Consider the following 19,537-nt stretch of genomic DNA (forward strand, 5'->3'; position numbering starts at 1 on the left):
CCTGCCCACACCTTCCCCTTCCCTCAGCAAAATTAGGCTGCACTGTCAGCACTGAGTGTGAGCCACACTCCTACTCCCAGGAGCTGTTGCCTATGGCAAGGCATGTAAGCTGTGCTTTTGTTATCCCTGTTAATGTGCTAGTGACCCTGTATGCCTCTTTCAGGCTAGTCCTGGTGTGGTGTGACTCTCACTACTTCCATCTTGGGCATGTGATGATGAAGCATGTTACAAACACATGATACATTCCTCCCTCTACTGTGGGTAAGCCAGTCCTCTGGCCCTGCCCTCCACCAAGGTGCTACCGCCCCTCCTGCTGGATCTGGGCTGCCTCAGAAGCAAGGGCTGGCCATGAGTGGGGAACATGGATGTTTCTCTATTAAAACATCTGAGGGGAAAGCCAGGGACTCTGTCCCCATATTCATGCTAATTGCTAAACAGGGCCAAACTAAGGCAATTCCCTGCCTGCCCCTGTGCCATAGCCATGCCCCTATTGGAGGGTTTAGCTGCAGGGACCACCCACAAGAAAACTGTCTACTGGGCTGACTGGGGGCCTGCTCTTTGGGCCACGGAGGCTTCACTCAGCTCCCTAGACCATCACTCCCTATCTTCAGGCAGACAGGTATCTCCAGGAGGAGGTAGGACGGTCTCTCCACCTGTCTGAGCAGGACTTTCTCTCACCCTTCCTGTGAAGGGGTGTTAGGGAGGCTCTACCTTCAGATGTCTCTGCTGAGGGTTGTGCACCGCTCCCCCCTTCCCCCAAGAAGTGGGGGGTTCAGTCCTTTCCCCATTAAAATGAATGGGAGCTGTTCATGGTTCTCCTAGCCCTTGTTTCAGACCATCTCACGCAAACATCAGTGTGTTGGTCACACCTGGAGTGCCATTTATTTGCCTGAAAGCTGAGATTCCAGGAGCCTGGCCCCTTAGTCCAGCCTTGATGCTAAATTGGGTACTCCTGGAAATGACTCTGCAGGCTAATCTTCCCCAGAGCCTGCGGTGACTCATTGCTAGCCAGAGCTTGCTAGGGCTCAGCCTGTTGCCAGAGTGGAGAGAGCAGGTTTCCCTGCTTAGAGACACTAATAGCACATGTGTGTCTGCCCCCCTGTTTGGAATCAGCTGCTGGTCCTCCTGCTTTCTCCACCTGCTTGCTTTTTGGTGAGAGGCCTCAACTGTGTGTCTGGGGGGGAGGAAGCCTAAGGTTGAATTCCCTTTCTCCCACAAGCAGAGGGCCAAGTAAGAATCCACAAGAGGAACCATTAACATTCAAAGGAGCGTCTCTTTCTTGGAGAGCACCAAGGGCTGGTAATAGGTTAAGTGGGTGGGAGGGCTATAATGGACAGCGAATGAGCAGGGGCTCTGAGACATTTGGGAAGGAGGAGGTGCCAAGTCAAAGCTCATCAGTGCTGCTTAGTAAGAGAACAGGAAACACTGTAGGTAACTGCAGAAGGCAGAGCTGGAGATGGGGTTAATATTCCTTGGGAGACTATAAGCATCAGCAGAAAGCTGCATTAAGTCCTGGTGGCAGCTGTTCTTGGAGTTTAATTGCCAGAGGTTCCCCCCTGCCTTTCTTTCCCAAGACCCCTGCCTGGCAGTCCCCTGGAGGCCATAGGCATGCCTTCTGCTTGGGCCCTACCCTGGTTCTCCGTCGAGAAGAAGGCCTGCTCCCCAACCTGCGTCTCCCTGCTATGGGCCAGGTGCTCACGGTAGTTCTGGGTGAGCAGGGTGTAGAGGAACGGGTTGATGCAGCTGTTGCCATAGGTCAGGCAGGTCACTCCAAAGTTAAAGTATGCCTGGACAGTAGGGCTGATCCCCAGGCCCTCACTCCAGTACAGCTTAGCGAGCTGCCAGGCCCAGAAGGGTACAAAGCAGGCCCAGTAGGCTGCGATGATGCTGAAAATCCTGGAGAACAGCTTCTGCTTCAAGGTCCGGCCTGTCACCCGCGGTGGCATGGCCGCCACTGAGGTCCAGTAGGCTCGGGCAAGGCGGCAGTACAGGAAACCCAGGATCAGGCCAGGAGCCAGAATGCTGGTGATGAAGAGCACCGTGAGGTAAACGCGGAAGGCCTCGGGCGTCCAGATGGGGAAGCAGATTCACTTGTTGTGGCTGCTGCTGTCCCGCAGTTGGATCATGACCATCAGGGGCACAGTCAGTAGCAGCGCAAGGAGCCAGAGGGCCAGGCTGGTGAGTTTGCGGCAGCTGTTCCCGGCCTGCCTGGCCCTCAGTGGCCTAGTCACTGCCCAGTACCTCTCCAGGCTCATGGCCATCAGCAGGAAGATGCTGACATGCATGGTGAGGAGGTCCAGGCTGAGCAAAAGTCTGCAGCCCACATCCCCAAAGAACCAATCCTGGGCAAAGTACGTGCATACCACGAAGGGGATGGTGGAGAGGTAGAGTAGGTCAGCCAGGGCTAGGTTGACCACATAGACACACAGGGAGCCAGCTGAGTGGCCAGACACGCCTCTGGATGTCACCACTAGTGTGTAGACATTCCCTGTCATCCCAAAAAGGCACATGACTGTCAGGATGGTGCCCAAGAGCCCAGTAACTGGGCTATCCACTTCTAAGTTAGTACCGTCCTCTGAGAAATTACCACACTGAGCTTCCTCTCCCGCCTCTGCCATCACTAGCCCAGGGTCACAACACACGTTCTGGTAATGAGAGAAACTACAGCATGCACTGCCAGAGATGCATTTCCCCTTGGTGTGTGGGACTCCTGTAGACTCAATGTAGGGACAGCTGGGGAAGGAAGGAGTGAGAAGCTGGGGAAGGAAGGAGTGAGAAGAGACCTTGACTGACCTGACACCAAAACATTCAGGGAAGTCTATTTCTCACACCAAACAATACAGCTCATTAGTTTGTCCCAATCCTTTACAAGCCCAGCTCAGCAGGATTCCTTACCAGTTGTCACACCACCATGGAGCTGAGAAGAGGCGTATGCCTTCAGATCCAGGGTAGCTAAATACCCTTCCATGTACGGTGAGGTGCCATCACTCTCTTCACCTTGCTTCTCCCCTCCCTAGTGTTCACTGGCACTTGGAGACCAACAGAAATTCCTCCTCAGTGAGCAAGTAATTTGTCTTTCTTCTGGATCTCTCCTTCCTCTCATCTTGGAGAAAACCACAGGAAAATTGTGATTTCCCACCCCCCGCCCCAAAACTATCCCATCGTCCCCTCTGGGCAGAGGAACTTGTCTAACTCACAGCTTAATACCCAAGTGTCAATGCTCTCAGAGTTTGTACTAGGCTCTTAGCCACTAGGTGAGGAATTGCATTAGATTTCTCCCCCTCCTCCATCCACTTTCAGATCTTTCTCCTTTTCTTCCTCCTTTTGCTTTTCTTTCTTTCTTTTCACTCTTTTGGTCCTGCCTCTAATTTTCCCCTCTGCAGCTGCTACTTCTTCTTTCACTCCTTTGAATGAGGCTTTAGACCTTAAGATGACACTCCCACTCCCTTGGCTGGCTGAGAGCATCAGTCATTGCATCCCACAGTCAGACTAGAAATGCCAGAGTCAGTGTTGGAAATGTGTTCATAGGGAACAAGTTGTCAGGGCAGCCAACACACTGCTTTTCTGCTCCTAACCTGAAAGGGGATGGGAAAAGAGATATATGTACCGCTTCCTTCTCCAAGGGGGACCTGGGTGGACTGGACACACTGCGGAGTGGCATTTGGGGTTGAATCAATGCAGTAGGCGCTTTGCACTGTAAAACCCCACATATGCCCCATCAATAGTCATACATTGGTGCAAGATTTCCCACTGCTGTTGATGGGACTGCAGTCCACCACTTGTCCCATTTTCAATAACACTTTATGGGGTGTGAGCACCGCTCTTAGACACCCAAAGGGCTGACATCTTTAGACCCCCGAAGTGTGATACCCTGTTCACTACCCCTCAACCCAGTGTACCTACAATGGGGTGTCTATGTTTGCATCATGAAACAATGGGTTTTATCATACACACTGTAAGGAGAGTGATCACTTAAGATGAGCCATCACCAGCAGCATGGGGGGGAAAGGACGAAAACCTTTCATGGTGACAAGCAAGGCCATTTCCAGCAGTTAACAAGAACATCTGAGGAACAGTGGGCTGGGGGGGAGAAATACCATGGGGAAATAGTTTTACTTTGTGTAATGACTCATCCATTCCCAGTCTCTATTCAAGCCTAAGTTAATTGTATCCAGTTTGCAAATTAATTCCAATTCAGCAGTCTCTCGTTGGAGTCTGTACTACAAAAAGAAGGATTCTGGGTGGACTCCTCCTGAAGGTCGAAACAGCAGACTGGACTTCTACATAGAGTGCTTCTGCCGACGTGCACAGGCTGAAATTGTGGAAAAGCAGCATCACTTGCCCCATAACCTCAGCCGTGCAGAACACAATGCCATCCACAGCCTCAGAAACAACTCTGACATCATAATCAAAAAGGCTGACAAAGGAGGTGCTGTCGTCATCATGAATAGGTCGGAATATGAACAAGAGGCTACGAGGAAGCTCTCCAACACCACTTTCTACAAGCCATTACCCTCTGATCCCACTGAGAGTTACCAAAAGAAACTACAGCATTTGCTCAAGAAACTTCCTGAAAAAGCACAAGAACAAATCCGCACAGACACACTCCTAGAACCCCGACCCGGGATATTCTATCTGTTACCCAAGATCCATAAACCTGGAAATCCTGGACACCCCATAATCTCAGGCACTGGCACCCTGACAGCAGGATTTTCTGGCTATGTAGACTCCCTCCTCAGGTCCTACGTTACCAGCACTCCCAGCTATCTTCGAGACACCATTGACTTCCTGAGGAAACTACAATCCATTGGTGATCTTCCTAAAAACACCATCCTAGCCACTATGGATGTAGAAGCCCTCTACACCAACATTCCACACAAAGATGGGCTACAAGCCATCAGGAACAGTATCCCCGATAATGTCACGGCTAACCTGCTGGCTGAACTTTGTGACTTGTCTTCACCCATAACTATTTCACATTTGGGGACAATGTATACCTTCAAGTCAGCGGCACTGCGATGGGTACCCGCATGGCCCCACAGTATGCCAACATTTTTATGGCTGACTTAGAACAACGCTTCCTCAGCTCTCGTCCCCTAATGCCCCTACTCTACTTGCGCTACATTGATGACATCTTCTTCATCTGGACCCATGGAAAAGAAGCCCTTGAGGAATTCCACCATGATTTCAACAATTTCCATCCCACCATCAACCTCAGCCTGGACCAGTCCACACAAGAGATCCACTTCCTGGACACTACGGTGCTAATAAGCGATGGTCACATAACACCACCCTATATCGGAAACCTACTGACTGCTATTCCTACCTACATGCCTCTAGCTTTCATCCAGATCATACCACATGATCCATTGTCTACAGCCAAGCTCTACGATATAACTGCATTTGCTCCAACCCCTCAGACAGAGACAAACACCTACAAGATCTCTATCAAGTGTTCTTACAACTACAATACCCACCTGCTGAAGTGAAGAAACAGACTGACAGAGCCAGAAGAGTACCCAGAAGTCACCTACTACAGGACAGGTCCAACAAAGAAAATAACAGAATGCCACTAGCCATCACCTTCAGCCCCCAACTAAAGCCTCTCCAACGCATCATCAAGGATCTACAACCTAACCTGAAGGACGACCTATCACTCTCACAGATCTTGGGAGACAGGCCAGTCCTTGCTTACAGACAGCCCCCCAACCTGAAGCAAATACTCACCAGCAACCACACACCACACAACAGAACCACTAACCCAGGAACCTATCCTTGCAACAAAGCCCGTTGCCAACTCTGTCCACATATCTATTCAGGGGACACCATCATAGGGCCTAATCACATCAGCCACACTATCAGAGGCTCGTTCACCTGCACATCTACCAATGTGATATATGCCATCATGTGCCAGCAATGCCCCTCTGCCATGTACATTGGCCAAACTGGACAGTCTCTACGTAAAAGAATGAATGGACACAAATCAGACGTCAAGAATTATAACATTCAAAAACCAGTTGGAGAACACTTCAATCTCTCTGGTCACTCGATTACAGACCTAAGAGTGGCTATCCTTCAACAAAAAAGCTTCAAAAACAGACTCCAACGAGAGACTGCTGAATTGGAATTAATTTGCAAACTGGATACAGTTAACTTAGGCTTGAATAGAGACTGGGAATGGATGAGTCATTACACAAAGTAAAACTATTTCCCCATGGTATTTCTCCCCCCCAGCCCACCCCCCACTGTTCCTCAGATGTTCTTGTTAACTGCTGGAAATGGCCTACCTTGCTTGTCACCATGAAAGGTTTTCCTCCTCCCCCCCCCCCCCCCCCCGCTGCTGGTGATGGCTCATCTTAAGTGATCACTCTCCTTACAGTGTGTATGATAAAACCCATTGTTTCATGTTCTCTGTGTGTGTATATAAATCTCCCCACTGTATTTTCCACCAAATGCATTCGATGAAGTGAGCTGTAGCTCACGAAAGGTTATGCTCAAATAAATTTGTTAGTCTCTAAAGTGCCACAAGTTCTCCTTTTCTTTCTGGAATACAGACTAACATGGCTGCTACTCTGAAACCTGCCCCCTAGTGGAATATGAGGGACCTGACTTTCTAGAGTGTAGTGTCCCTTTGCTAGCTGAGCTACTGGAGCTGCTCCTTTAGATATGGGATGAACGGGATTGTGCATGTCCACACACTCTACTACATCTTACTGATCTTCCCACATCCATCCCCTTTTCCCAGACATGTGCCATGTTAGCTATTCAGTTGGGGACAGCCATGTTTTGAGGCTGGGGTTACATAAGCAAAGCATGTGTTTGCATAGTATAAGCCTACATGTAACCCAGAGTTATCAAATGTACCATTGTGTGTATATTGGGGAGGCTTCCTGGGAGCCTCCTGATCCACTGGATTGCATCCTCAATATTGTTGCTTGTCTGCGTTGGAGCCAAATCCCCCTGACTGTATCTAGTTACTGGCGGTATCGCAGGGATTAGAGTGTACAACAGGTGGGGGAAGCACTCTGTACAGGGTCTCTAATGCCCTCAACCCTGTAGTATCTGAGTGCCGTCCCAGGATTCGCTAAGCGCTATGACCAATATGTGTCACGTGGTGCATTCTCTTGCTCTCATCCTCTTCCCCAGGGGGAGAATTAAATGTGCAGTGAAGTGTTTTGTTTTGGTAAGGTTTTGTTTCGGGGAGTTGTTCTTTTTAATGTACACACTGCTGTTTTTATTGGAGAAGGCAGGGCAAAGAAACGCACCTTGCACTTACCCAGGAATGGGTGGGGTTTGTGTTGGTCCTTAGTTCCCGGGGGAGTTCATGCTACAATCTCAGACAAGCCCCTGAGAGAGCTCTGCCTCCTGCAGAGATGAACTTTACCCTTATGGAAGAAAGTACCATCATGCCAGGGGAGCGAGGCTGTCGACCCCTATCTTCGTCCCTGAAGGTGAGGTGATCTCCGTCAGAAGATGAAAAGTCCCTCAGATCATGGTGGTTCCAGGCCAAAAGGCAGAAAGGGATCCCCCCAACAGGGGCAGAGAAGGAAAGTGAAGCCTGGCTACATTAATTCTTTGTAGGGTGTCACTTGACTCTGATGAAAATAGTCATGGCCCTCTCTGCTCACTGTAGAAAAATACAGACTCTGCCCCCTTTATTCTGCTATCATGTTATCTTCTTTCCTCCAAGAACGAGTCCTTTGGGTTAACTTTTAACAGAACAGGAGTTCACTTAACCAAAGATAAACTACAATGAGATTTTTTTATTCATTTCTTTCTGTGTATTACATTACTCAGTGCACCATTAACTCCAGTTAGTCCTTGTTAATAGCCACTATGTACATACACATGCTGCTTGTATACTAAACCAGGGAGACATCAGATATCCATAGGGGTTGAACCTGCAACTTCCAGGATCCAAAACACGGGCCTTTACAGCTTGAGCTAATGAAGAACTCCTTTAGCTATGTGTAAGTAGTAGGCTGTTATACTTGTTAGGGCCAGGCACTAATAGGAGAACACGAACGCACGTGCCAATCCAGTGGATTATACTTCTATGGAGGCAGGGTGGCCTAGTGGATAGAGCATTGAACTAGAAATCAAGAGATCTGGGTTCCGTTTTCAGCGCTCTCATGGTCTGCTTGGGGTCCTTGAGCAAGTTACTTCACCTCCCAGTGCCTCAGTTTCTCCATCTGTAAACTGGAGATGATACTTGTTCCTTTGTAAAGTGCTTTGAGGTCTTATTGCTAAAAAGTGCTAGGTAAGAGCTAGGTATTATTATCATGGAATGCCCACAACTGTTAAAACGTACAGCTCAGAATGAAAACAGTCTCTGCTTTTGCCAAACCGTCGATAGTCATACAGTGTCTTCCCCATACTCGTATCAATGATCCCCTAATTTATATATGCACATACACATCAGTTCTTTAATCTTTGCAGCAGAATTTTGGAGGAAGGTCGCCTGTGAATATGTAACTTGACAATGCTACAGCTGTTGAGTTGGGTTATTGTGTGCAGCTGGCTTGGTCAATGAAAAAGAAGGTGCCAGCCCTGGCTGTAGAACTAATTTTCTAAACATCTTTCCTGGATTTATGATGGTAAAATGTCAAATGTCATTATATTTCCAGAAAAATTCAATTCTCGCTAAGCAATTGAGAAGCCGTTTCCTTGTAAGGTTATAATTGCCTCTAGACTATGCTCCCTGCCAGAGCTGCACTCCACCCTGCAAACCACTCATGTTGACTGAATGCTTGGCTGTTTCCACTTTTATGGTGGCTTCCCCTTTTCCAATAAGGTGCAATAATGGAAGTTTAAAAGATAACACTCCCCCACCTCCTTCACCACTCGTGGTACGCAAACCTTCAAAGCCTGATATTGGAGGACAGACCCTTCCGGTCTCCAGTTCGATTACAACATTGCTTAGGAGTGGTCTCAGTGACTGGTTGCTTTGAGTGTTCAGTCTTGGAATGTGTCTTCCATTTAAAGGAGTACAGCCTAATTTGCCCCCCCCCCGCAACAAAGGGAGGTTGGTTGATCTGTTTAAGAAAAAGTGCTCCAAGCCATGAGGTACTGGGAGAGTCTAGATTCTCTGGTGCACAGCTCCTCTTCTCTCCCATAGCACCCTCCCTCTGAGCTAAGGCAGAGAGAGTCAGGTTCTCCGGGGAGTTCTTAGGAGCTGAGCTTGAAGTAGGCTTCAACTGTAGGGAAGGCAAACAGAGGGTATATCAGAGCAGGAGATAGGCCAGCCTCAGTTCTCTCTGTTATGAGGCTGGTGGGCGGGCGCAGGAGGAGAGAAGTGAACACCATCCTGGCACTTACTTGCATACTCCTGGGGGGTCATGGGCTGTTCAATGACCTGACTAAAGGCCGTGATCCAGTCCTGCTGGTCGCTCTCGGTCTCGCAGGTGAAGAGATATTCCCGGTCGGGGGTGATGATGGTGAGGCCATACTGCCAGGAGAAGCTGCCCTGAGCCCCTGCTGGCAGCCCTTGCTTGACACTATATCCATGCTCCCTACTGCCCACGAACACCTCGCCTTTAGCAAATGCATCCTGCACCACAGGAGGGAAAGACAGATCTGTCATAGGGAGGGATTTGCAGGCATCCAAACAGGCATGGTCCCAGCACCTCCTGAGCTAGGGGTTTGGGAGATGGGGCAGAGCAGATAAGTGCAGAAGGTCTAAGGGGGGGGTGACAACAAACGGGATAAAGGGAACTGGTGGTTCAGAACACCAGGGGAGTTGTATTCAGAGGAAGCAACTAAGAAGGGATGGGATTTGGGAAGGGGGCACTGAGCAATGATCTCTGGAACAAGAGACCAAATAATATGGAGGGAGGAACTGGAGGCTCTGGAAGGGCATTAAGGGGGGATTACGCAGAGGATGGCTGGATAAGAAGGGTCTCCTGTCCCCCTTTCCGCTATCTTGAGATAGCGCCACTTCCATCATGTTGCTATTATAACCCTGTTCCCATTGCTTGCAGGACTGATGCAAGCACGGGGCTTGGAATGACTGAGTGGGTGGGGAGAGAGATGTGTGTGGAATGGGGAGGCTAAGCATCTGTTGATGGACATTTGAGGAGTTGTGTCTCACCTCCACCCCACTAGGGAAAGGAACCCTTTGGCTGTTCCTTGCCCCAGAGCACAGCACGATAGAGCTGGATGCAATCCAAGTTCTGACTTACCAATGGATCCTTGAAGTACATGAGTCTGCGGTGATCCAGTGTGAACCAGCGCTTCTTGAAAGCCTCTCTCTGCTGTGGAGATGAAGAGGGGACATTTGTAGGAGGAGAGTGCCCTCTGCGGGGGAGAGAGGGGAATTGCTACCGCATTTCATTTAAATCTGGGGCTGCATCTAGACACACAAACTGGGCTCAAAATCCCTGACCTGGAGGGAGCCCACTTCTGCTGAGGTGAGAAGGGATTCAGTACCCATGTTCTTTCAAACCTGAGTGTCTCCACCAACATACAGACTTCTCACTCAAAGTGCCCCTGAGCTCAGGTGACAGGGAAGTTCAGTCTCCAAGGTCCACATGCACACACATACACACTTAATAAACCCACTCTTGTGGGATGAGTGAGGAATTCAGCCTCCATGTTCATCTAATTTTGCATCTCCTCATTGCCACCCTCACTGCTCCCCGATGAGACCCCTAGCTGTGCCCTCTGAGGCACAGAGCAGCATTGCCGTGGATCTTTGAGAAGTCTGGGGATATGAAGACAAACATGAGGATGCTGAAATGAACCTGGGCAGGTCAGGAACCCTAGTGTCTCTGTGGCAACTTCCCCTCTGTTAGATTTCTTGTGCCATCCCATCTTACCCTGGGGCCAGTCTTCTCCATGTATCCCTCCTTCAGGAATTTCTGCATTAGTCGGCTTTTGATCTGCATAAAAGGAGAATGGTATATCCCAGCACATCTTTTACTTTAGCTGGTTCTTCTTGTTCACTCCCTCCTTCTCAGCCTGCCCTCAGCGCTCCAACTCCTTTCTTCTCTATCTTTCTCATGATCTTAATCCCCTTCTAAATTCCATCAGTTAATGTCACCTTCCCTGCTTTGTCAGGGGAGATGGCTGTCTCGGTGGGATATGTCAGAGAGCAGCTCTTCTCTTCCCATCTCAGACCCTTCTATCCGCACCACTGTTAGGATGCCAGAGCCTGCACCCCCAGCCAGAGCCCTTACCTCCCCCCCACACCCCAACCCTCTACCCTAGCCTTGAGTCCCTTCCCACACCCCAAACCCCTCATCCCTGGCCCCACACTAGAGCCCGCATCCCCAGCCAGAGCCCTCACCATCCCCACACACTCTAATCCCCTGCCCCAGCTCTGAGCCCCCTCCCACACTCTGAACTCCTTGGCCCCACACCCACCACACATCACTTCCATATTGGTGCACATAGCAAAATTAATTCCGCACATGGATGTAAAAAATTTGAGGGAACATTAGCCAAGCCACAATAGTGACTCCTTCCCCAGAGGACTCAGAGAACAGAGAAGTTCCTTTATCTGGGTGGCGTTAGATACCAGCAGGAGGGCTGGTTATTACTCTCAGGTGATCTCTTACCTCGTTGTCACTGGCCACGGGAAATGCCACCTTCAGGTAATGAACCTGCACTGCGCGTATGGCATTGAACCAGTCCACTATCTCCTGCGGAGGGAAGCAGGACAGAGAACTTCAGAGTAACCAGTGCTGAACCACCCATCCCACCCCTCCAGACAGCTCCCTGGGAATATGTAGGAGCTCCTCCTGTGGCCCACACTCTCACAGCATTCCTCAGTTTCCTCCCAAAAGCCTATATACCAGTCTCTACAGTGGCTCCTAAATTATACCCTAGAGCAGTGGTTCTCAAACTTTTGTACTGGTGACCGCTTTCACACAACAAACCGCTGAGTGTGACTCCCCTTACAAATTAAAGACACTTTTTTATATATTTAACACCATTATAAACGCTGGAGGCAAAGCGAGGTTTGAGGTGGAGGCTGAAGCTTGCGACCTTACATGTAATAACCTCGCGACCTCCCAAGGGGTCCCAACCCCCAGTTTGAGAACCCCTGCTCTAGAACAACTCATCCCCGAACCAGTCCTCCTGCCCCTTTTCCTCCAGTGACACACACACACACACACACGGAGCACTCCCACAACATTTAATACAGTGATTCTACCAGCATTTTCCTACACCATTCCCTCCAGCACCTGCTACTGCTAAAGGCTGGGATTGCTGTCTGGGGCTAGGACAGCCCCCTGTACCTTTCCATCCTTGTGGTAAAGGAAGATATTGCGGGTCTTATTGTCCTTGAGGTAGCTGATCTGTAGGCCATTGGGGTTCTTGATCTTCACTGGCTGGAATGTGGCATTGATAGTGTCAATTTTAATATTTATTTTGGGCTCTTTTGCCTGAGAAAGGAAATGGAATTGATGAGATATGGCCCTAAAGATACAGATGGGATAGAAACCATTGGCTAGAGACTGAGGGGCACTGACAAGGCAAGCAGAGAAGAGTCCCCAGGGCAGAGAGAGTGGAAAGGCTTTCCTAGCACCAGCAGAGGGAGTGTGTCAGTGGTCTGGGTGCATTGACTGTGAAGGGGAGAAGAGTAATGTCTCCATGGCATGAGGTAGGGGCTCTCCCCCCAGGTTGGGCTGTGCTGCCAGCACCAAGGGAGAATCCCTCTGGGAATGTAGAGAATGGAAATTATCTCCCTTTTACCAGTAAGGGGCACTGTGTCCCAGCGTGGGGGACTCTGAGGGTGCAAGGGGAGTCCTCAGGACTGTGTGGGGAGAATATAAATGTCTCCCTGGCATCAGCAGGAGGGGGCACTCTCCCCAGGTTGGGGTGCACTGAGAGGCAGGAGCTGCCCCCCAAGCATACCATACTCACGTCTGGTTTGGAGAAATACTTGAGACACCCATCTCTCTCAGACAAGAGAAACTTGCGGGGTAAGAACTGCCCGTTATCCCGGCCCCGTTTCCAGAGGATCCCTTCCTTCAGTCCTAGGAACAGAGAGGCCAGTCTGAGAAGGTACCCTATTGGCCACAGTGGGCACTAGAGAGCTGCAATCAGCCAGTGTTTGCAGACTGCGTGCGTGGTGGAGTGCCATGTGGAGAATCTCCAGTGGAAAGCTCTGTCTGAGGGAATGGGGCCCTGTGCCGGGCTCTCTTGTACCTGGCTACAGAGGGAAGAGGGAGAGAAAGTGTGAGGGGAAGGATGGGGGAGAAGGACTTTAACCTCTCCATGGGTAGTGCTCCTTGGTTTGTCTCCCAGCTCCCTGGCAGACACCTCGCAATGGAGCACATGTTCACCAGCATTCCCCTCACTCCTCCTCGCCTACTGGGAGCCTGCCTAGCTGCGAGTGACGGGGTGTGTGAGAGAGCTCGCTCTCCACATGTACGCCTCAGCCTCCCAGCCCACCACACGTAGGCACTTGGCACTGACCCAGAGCTCTGCCTGCTTCGTTCTGCATGCCCTTGGGTACAGGAGTTTGCTTTGCTGCACGGACAGGAGAACTTCAAATATGACCACTGTGGTCGTTGGGAGTGGGGTGGAGGAAGACACTGGGGCCAGACCAGCACTGTGAACTCCATTACATTGGTGCCCCATCAGTGCCAGCTGGGACACTAGTGCTGTGAGCTTCCTTGTGGCAGTCCCCAGCCAAGATGTCAGCACCATGAGCTTCCTCAAAATAATGCCCTGTAAGTTCAAGCCAGAATGTGAGCTCCTTCACAGTAGCACTGACTGGGCCAGCAGAGATGTCAGTGCTGCGAGCTTTCTCATGACAGTGCCCTGTCAACACATAGCCAGGGCTTGGGCAGTATAAATGTAAGGGATAAATCCATGCCGTGCTCTTACCGTTGGAATACGGCAGCTGTCTCCCTGGCTCGGTGAATTCCTTGCGCTCGTACTTGGCCCGTATCCACTGTTCCCTCAGGACTCTGTGGGGTGACAAAATGTGGAGCTTAGTGACAGACTGAAGGATCCCAGAAGTGACCACTCTCTCTTAAGTAATCACTCTTACTGGCAGTCGGCGTGAGTCGGCTGGTAATAGTAAATGGGGATGTGAGCCTCATACGTGGCTTTAGCCACCACATTCCCATGCTGCTCCAGGAACTGCAAAATAAGACAAGAGAGTCAGCGCCTTCCCTTTGATGCAAATTGTACTGTGGGCCTTTCCCACCCCCCACATGCAGGGTGTAGCCATCTAAGCAGATCCCCTTCCCCATCCACTGAAATGTCCTGGATGAGTGACTACACAAGGGTTGGTGTCTATCAAGTCTCAAAGGCCTTGTCTGAGTTAGAGACTTACATCGATTGTACTGAACCCAATGTAATTATCCCCAAAGTGGTTAACGTGGGGGCAGTGTACACACACTTGGTGTGTGTACATTTGTTTAGTGCTCTTGAGGTTCCATCCCATGTATTGTGGCAGCAGCAAAGCCTTTTGGGACCATATCCCAGAGTTCCCAACTCCTTTCCAAAGAGTGGTGCTATACGGATGATTTTGCATGGCTGACTGGAAGACCTGGTGAATGCCCAGGGGAACAGTGGGCGGAGAAGTCAAGCTCCCATAGATCCCAACTGATCCAGCACTATTTGGAAGCTTTTCCCAGAGTCTTCCAAGGTGGAGGTGGAAGGGGTGCCATGCTTGGACTATTGAGTCCTGCATAAGACCTAGGGACTGGTCTCCCTGGTGTTTACTGGTGGGGAATCAGTTGTTTGCAGCCAAGGGGACCCTGGATCTTGGCAGGGTATGTTTCAAGCAGACTTCCACCCTAGTCATAAAATAACATGACGTAGGAATAATGCAGAGCCAGTGGTGAGCTGGAGCTGGTTCGCAACAGTTCGCTAGAACCGGTTGTTAAATTTAGAAGCCCTTTTAGAACCAGTTGTTCCACAAGGGACAACCAGTTCTAAAAGGGCTTCTAAATTTAGCCAGCGAAAAGTGGCGCTGACTCCATGGGTGCTCAAGCCCTGGCGCACCCAAGGGGAAAATTTGGCGGGTGCAGAGCACCCACCGTCAGCTCCCCGCCCCACCCCCGGCCCCAGCTCACCTCCACTCCGCCTCCGCCTCCTCCCCTGAAGGCGCTGCCCCCCTCTGCTTCTCCTCTCCCACAGGCTTCCCGCGAATCAGCTGTTCACGCGGGAAGCTGAGGTGGGCTGAGAAGCAAACGGCGGCTTCCCGCTTAGGCCCAGGGAGGCGGAGGTGAGCTCAGGTGTGGGGGGGGGCGTGAGGAGGGCCGCCCGCGCTGCAGCAGGTAACCCGGGGGGGGGGGCGCGAAGGGTACCGCTTCCCACCCCAGCTCACCTCCGCCACCCTCGGGCTGAGCGGGAAGCTGCTGCCTGCTTCTCAGCCCTCCCCAGCTTCCCGCCGAACAGCTGATTCGCGGGAAGCCGGGGCAGGGGGCGGCAAAGCAGAGCGGGGCGGCACGTTCAGCGGAGGAGGTGGAGCGGAGGTGAGCTGGGGTCAGGTGCGGGGTGGGGAGCTGCCGGTGGGTGCTCTGCACCCACCAAATTTTCCCTGTGGGTGCTCCACCCTTGGAGCACCCAGGCAGTCGGTGCCTAAGGCGCCACTTTTGATGTGATCAGTGGGGAAGCGGCTGCTCCCCCTGCTCCCCCCAGCTACACTTCCCCGCCCCTAGGAGCCAGAGGGATCTGCTGGATGCCTCCTGGGAGCTGCCCCAGGTAAGCACCTCCGGGACTCCACCTCACCCCCCCGGCAGGTGCCTCTGGCTCCGGTTCTGGGGGCAGTTAGGGGACAGGGGAGGGGGGTGGATGGGGCAGGCGTCCCGGGGGGCGGGGGTGGGCAACAACCGCCTCATGGGGTGAGGAGGGAACCCGTTGTTAAGATTTTGGCAGCTCATCACTGTGCAGTGCCATTACCTTCACTCTGCCCACCAAAGGGCAAGTGCATCGTCCATCAAGTTGCAGGAGGGATGGGTTGGGGCGAATCATCTCCACTGGGGTATTAAAACCCTACTACTAGCAAAGAGGCTAGTTATGAAATCAAAATGAATGTCCAACAGCATGACTCAAAAGCCCTGATCATGTGGTTTCACTTTCACAGGACCCAAGAAATTGAGTGTTATGAACAAAGAACCCTGACTTCAGTTGCACTGCAGCAGGGATGCAGATAGGAAGACTCTCACCTGCACCTGGGCCTCGTCCCAGTGGTCCATCCTCAAGGATTTAACTTTGCTAATGTTGGGGATATTGCGGTGGATCCCTGAACAGCTCAAGCAGATAAAGACACCCAAAGTATAAGATGCCCAGTCAGGATCTGAGGGTAAATAAAAAGGGGATCAGTAGCAGGTACTCAAGGGAGATATGCCATTACTGAGAAATGTGCTGTCAAGGCTCCCAGGGAAATAGATGCAGAGGGCTGTATAACCTCAATGTCATGTGAGCTGAGTTAGTCACTTGCTGGGGAATAGATACCAACTAATAAAATACATCACTATCATTCCATCCTTCCTGCTGCTCCAAGCAGTAGGATAATGATCTTATATCTATATTGTGCCTTTTATTTTGAAGGATCCCAAAAAACTTTACAGACTCTCTTTTTCTCTCTCTGAGAATCATTCACCCAATACAGAAATGCAACCACCTCTGGGGCAGCTATGGCAGCTATTTAACAATGCACAGCAATACACATCACTGTTCAACACAGAAAGTGAAGAACAACACTGAATCCAATTGAAACAAGTAGGAATTTAGGAAGGTAAAATGTGATTAATTACCAAAATTGAATTTGGGGCTAACACCCTCATTTTGCTGAAAGTGTCATGGGGACTTTTAACGTTCCTCCAGGATTAGGACCTTGGATTTCTATTCCTTTCAAAAGATGTCACTTCCAGTAGAAAAATATCTCCATGGCAGGACATTGGTTCAGTGGCAGGCTCCGAGGAGAGGATGGCTTTCTGAATCACTCACACCACTTTTTGCAGCATCTGCAATTTCTTCAAAAGCTTCTCTGTCAAATCCTGACTGGGCCTGACCCCAGGTAATTACTCAGCTCTGACATGACAGCAGCCCAAGGTGATGTGGTTGCACATCTTTCTGCACTTCAAGCGGTGGGATGTCCCTGTTCTTTCTCCACTGCACACGGTAGGATCTCTTCTACCCAGGTACCATCTCCACACACAAGAAAACAAATCCCTGCACGTAATGTCCAGCTAGGCCAATGATTCTCCCACCATACCTTCCCCATCCATGGAGGAGAAACTCCTCCAGACAGCCCATATCAAACCACCACAACCTGACACACTGCTCCCACCACCCGCCCCCAGGCTAGACAGTTTCTGACACCTACTCCTCAGCTTCCTCCCCAAAGCTGGCTACTCTGGCTGCCCCTCCCATGGAACTCTCTCCCCAACATCAAGCCCCAATTTGGACCCATCTCTGCTAACTATCCCCTTCTCTCCACTGCAGCCTCTTCCCCCACCCACGTTACTGAGACCCCAGAGACTCACCTGGTTTCCCACAGTCTGCGCACAAGGCATTCTCAGCTCTCCTCCACACCTCCTTTAGGGCTTTCATATTCTTGTCACTCTTTTCAGCCATTGTCTCCAATAGCTGCCCTTGGGCAGGGCAGGGCAGGGCCAGGAAGGCAGCTACCTGTGATCTCTACCTGTGATCAAGCCCACTGGCTCGCCCAAGGGAGAAGGGGCTTGGGGCAGGGGATCAGTAGGGTTAATAAAATAGGAGAGCAAATCCTATTGGATTGACAGAGCGCAGCAGAGGGAAAGAGACAGAGGTGTGTGCAGGCTGAGAAGGAGGAGAAGGCCGATAGTGTGGGCGTGAAGGGAAGTGCAGCAATTAACCACAGAACTGGTTTTTCCGCATTTCTGCTGGTAAAAGGACAAGCCCCAGGAAAAGAACACAAGCAGCAGGCAAGTTCCTAAAGGCAACACAGCCATGGCTCAGAGGTGACACCCAGTGCCAGGAGTAGGACTAATGGCCACCAGGCCGCCTCATAATTAATAATATGCCAGGATTCATCAGAAGATCTCAAAGCACTTTATAAGCATTCCTGAAGCCTCGCAAGCTCCCTGCAAAGTACAGATGAGGAAGTTAAGTGGCTTGCCTGAGGTCACACAACAAGTCAGTGGCAAAGGTGGGAGTCCTAATGCCCACTCCCTTGCTGTTACCACTAGACCACACTGTCTACATAGTGATTGGATATTTCAGGGGGTCCTGCAGCTTGTGTTTTGAGGCACACTGACATGGCTGAAAACAACCACAGCACCCACCCTGTAACTAACAGAACAGCCTGTGTCCTGCTCCCACCAACACGGACTGAACTGCTGCTCCTTTAAAGGAAGTCGGGAGATTTGTCATATGGAAGAGAAGCCGTAAGGATGTGTGACTTGATCTGTAGCTGTGAGTGAGGGGGAGACAGCTAGTCCATGTGACCCGATCTCTGTGGGGACAGAGGAGAGGGATGCGGACCTGACTGCCAGAGGGGGTCATAAGATATCATGTTTCAGAGTAGCAGCCGTGTTAGTCTGTATTCGCAAAAAGAAAAGGAGGACTTGTGGCACCTTAGAGACTAACAAACTTATTAGAGCATAAGCTTTCGTGAGCTACAGCTCACTTCATCGGATGCATTTGGTGGAAAAAAAAATTTGTTTTTCCACCAAATGCATCCGATGAAGTGAGCTGTAGCTCACGAAAGCTTATGCTCTAATAAGTTTGTTAGTCTCTAAGGTGCCATAAGATATCATGTTATACACATCTGGGGCCTGGCACACCAGCAGCCGCTTTTAAACACCACAGTAGAAAGTGACCTTCAGCCTGAGCTGGAGGCAGGGTGATTGTGAGAAAGTCCCACCCCTGCCTGAACCTGATTGGGAGGGAGAGGCTCCAATCAGGAACCTGGAAACTTGGAGTCAAAAGGTTCCACAAGGGTCTGTGGCAGTTGAGGTTTGGCAGTTGGTCTTTAGCCCCACCCCCAGCCTGAGGAAGCTGACTGGAGTAGAGGCGAGAGTGACAGAAGATTTCAGCCAATGGGGCTTTGGGTTGGGAAAGCCCGTGCTGAGGGGGTTTTCCACCGAATGCATCCCATGAAGCGAGCGGCAGCTCGCCAAAGCTTCTGCTCAAATAAATGTGTTAGTCTCTAAGGTACCCCAAGTCCTCCGGCTCTTTCTGAGGGGAATGGAGCTCCTGGGATGGTTGCCCTGCGGGTCCCCACTGTACAGGTGCCTTGGGCTTAGGTGCTAGAACTAGGGGTGGGAGGTGCTGTGTCTGCCGCACCCCCAGGCTTGAAGTGGTGTCCATCCTATGCAGGGTTTACAGTTTGGTTCAATGGCTCTCAGCGCCCCCCCTCTACAAGTTGTTCCAGCGCCCCTGCTGGGGCATGTGAGCGCAGCACGTTCTGGAGGACCGTGTCTGCTGGGGCTGCGTGTGCACCCTGCCCCTTCCTCATGCCCCCTCCCCCATGCCCCTGAGAGCATAAAAGGAGGTGCTGATCCAACAACCACCCCGTTCCTTCAAACCACTGTAGGCAGCGAGTCGGCACTGACAGGGCATGCCGCTTCCCTTTTGATCCTCG

General features: G+C 51.0%; 1 protein-coding gene and 1 pseudogene across 2 annotated transcripts; both read right to left on the minus strand.

Moving 5' to 3' along the window:
• Nucleotides 1–1,432: 1,432 nt before the first annotated feature.
• On the minus strand, nucleotides 1,433–2,837 carry LOC119845797 (annotated as a pseudogene).
• Nucleotides 2,838–8,702: 5,865 nt separating this feature from the next.
• Nucleotides 8,703–17,997, minus strand: LOC119859987 (arf-GAP with dual PH domain-containing protein 1-like). 2 transcript variants are annotated; one of them, XM_038412985.2, is made up of 11 exons: nucleotides 17,457–17,985; nucleotides 16,134–16,264; nucleotides 14,006–14,097; nucleotides 13,840–13,922; nucleotides 12,871–12,983; nucleotides 12,243–12,389; nucleotides 11,559–11,642; nucleotides 10,818–10,880; nucleotides 10,182–10,253; nucleotides 9,319–9,550; nucleotides 8,703–9,197 (listed from the first exon to the last, which is right to left on the minus strand). In XM_038412985.2, exons 1-11 carry the CDS (start codon nucleotides 17,545–17,547, stop codon nucleotides 9,169–9,171), a joined length of 1,137 nt encoding a protein of 378 aa, XP_038268913.1. In that variant the 5' UTR covers nucleotides 17,548–17,985; the 3' UTR covers nucleotides 8,703–9,168. The 2 variants fall into 2 exon arrangements, with proteins under 2 accessions (XP_038268913.1, XP_043376459.1); XM_043520524.1 differs by lacking the exon at nucleotides 8,703–9,197 and having other exon boundaries at nucleotides 9,396–9,550; nucleotides 10,182–10,296; nucleotides 17,457–17,997.
• Nucleotides 17,998–19,537: the final 1,540 nt, after the last annotated feature.

The sequence above is a fragment of the Dermochelys coriacea genome, chromosome 1 (genome assembly GCF_009764565.3).
Source record: "Dermochelys coriacea isolate rDerCor1 chromosome 1, rDerCor1.pri.v4, whole genome shotgun sequence".
Taxonomy (NCBI): domain Eukaryota; kingdom Metazoa; phylum Chordata; order Testudines; family Dermochelyidae; genus Dermochelys; species Dermochelys coriacea.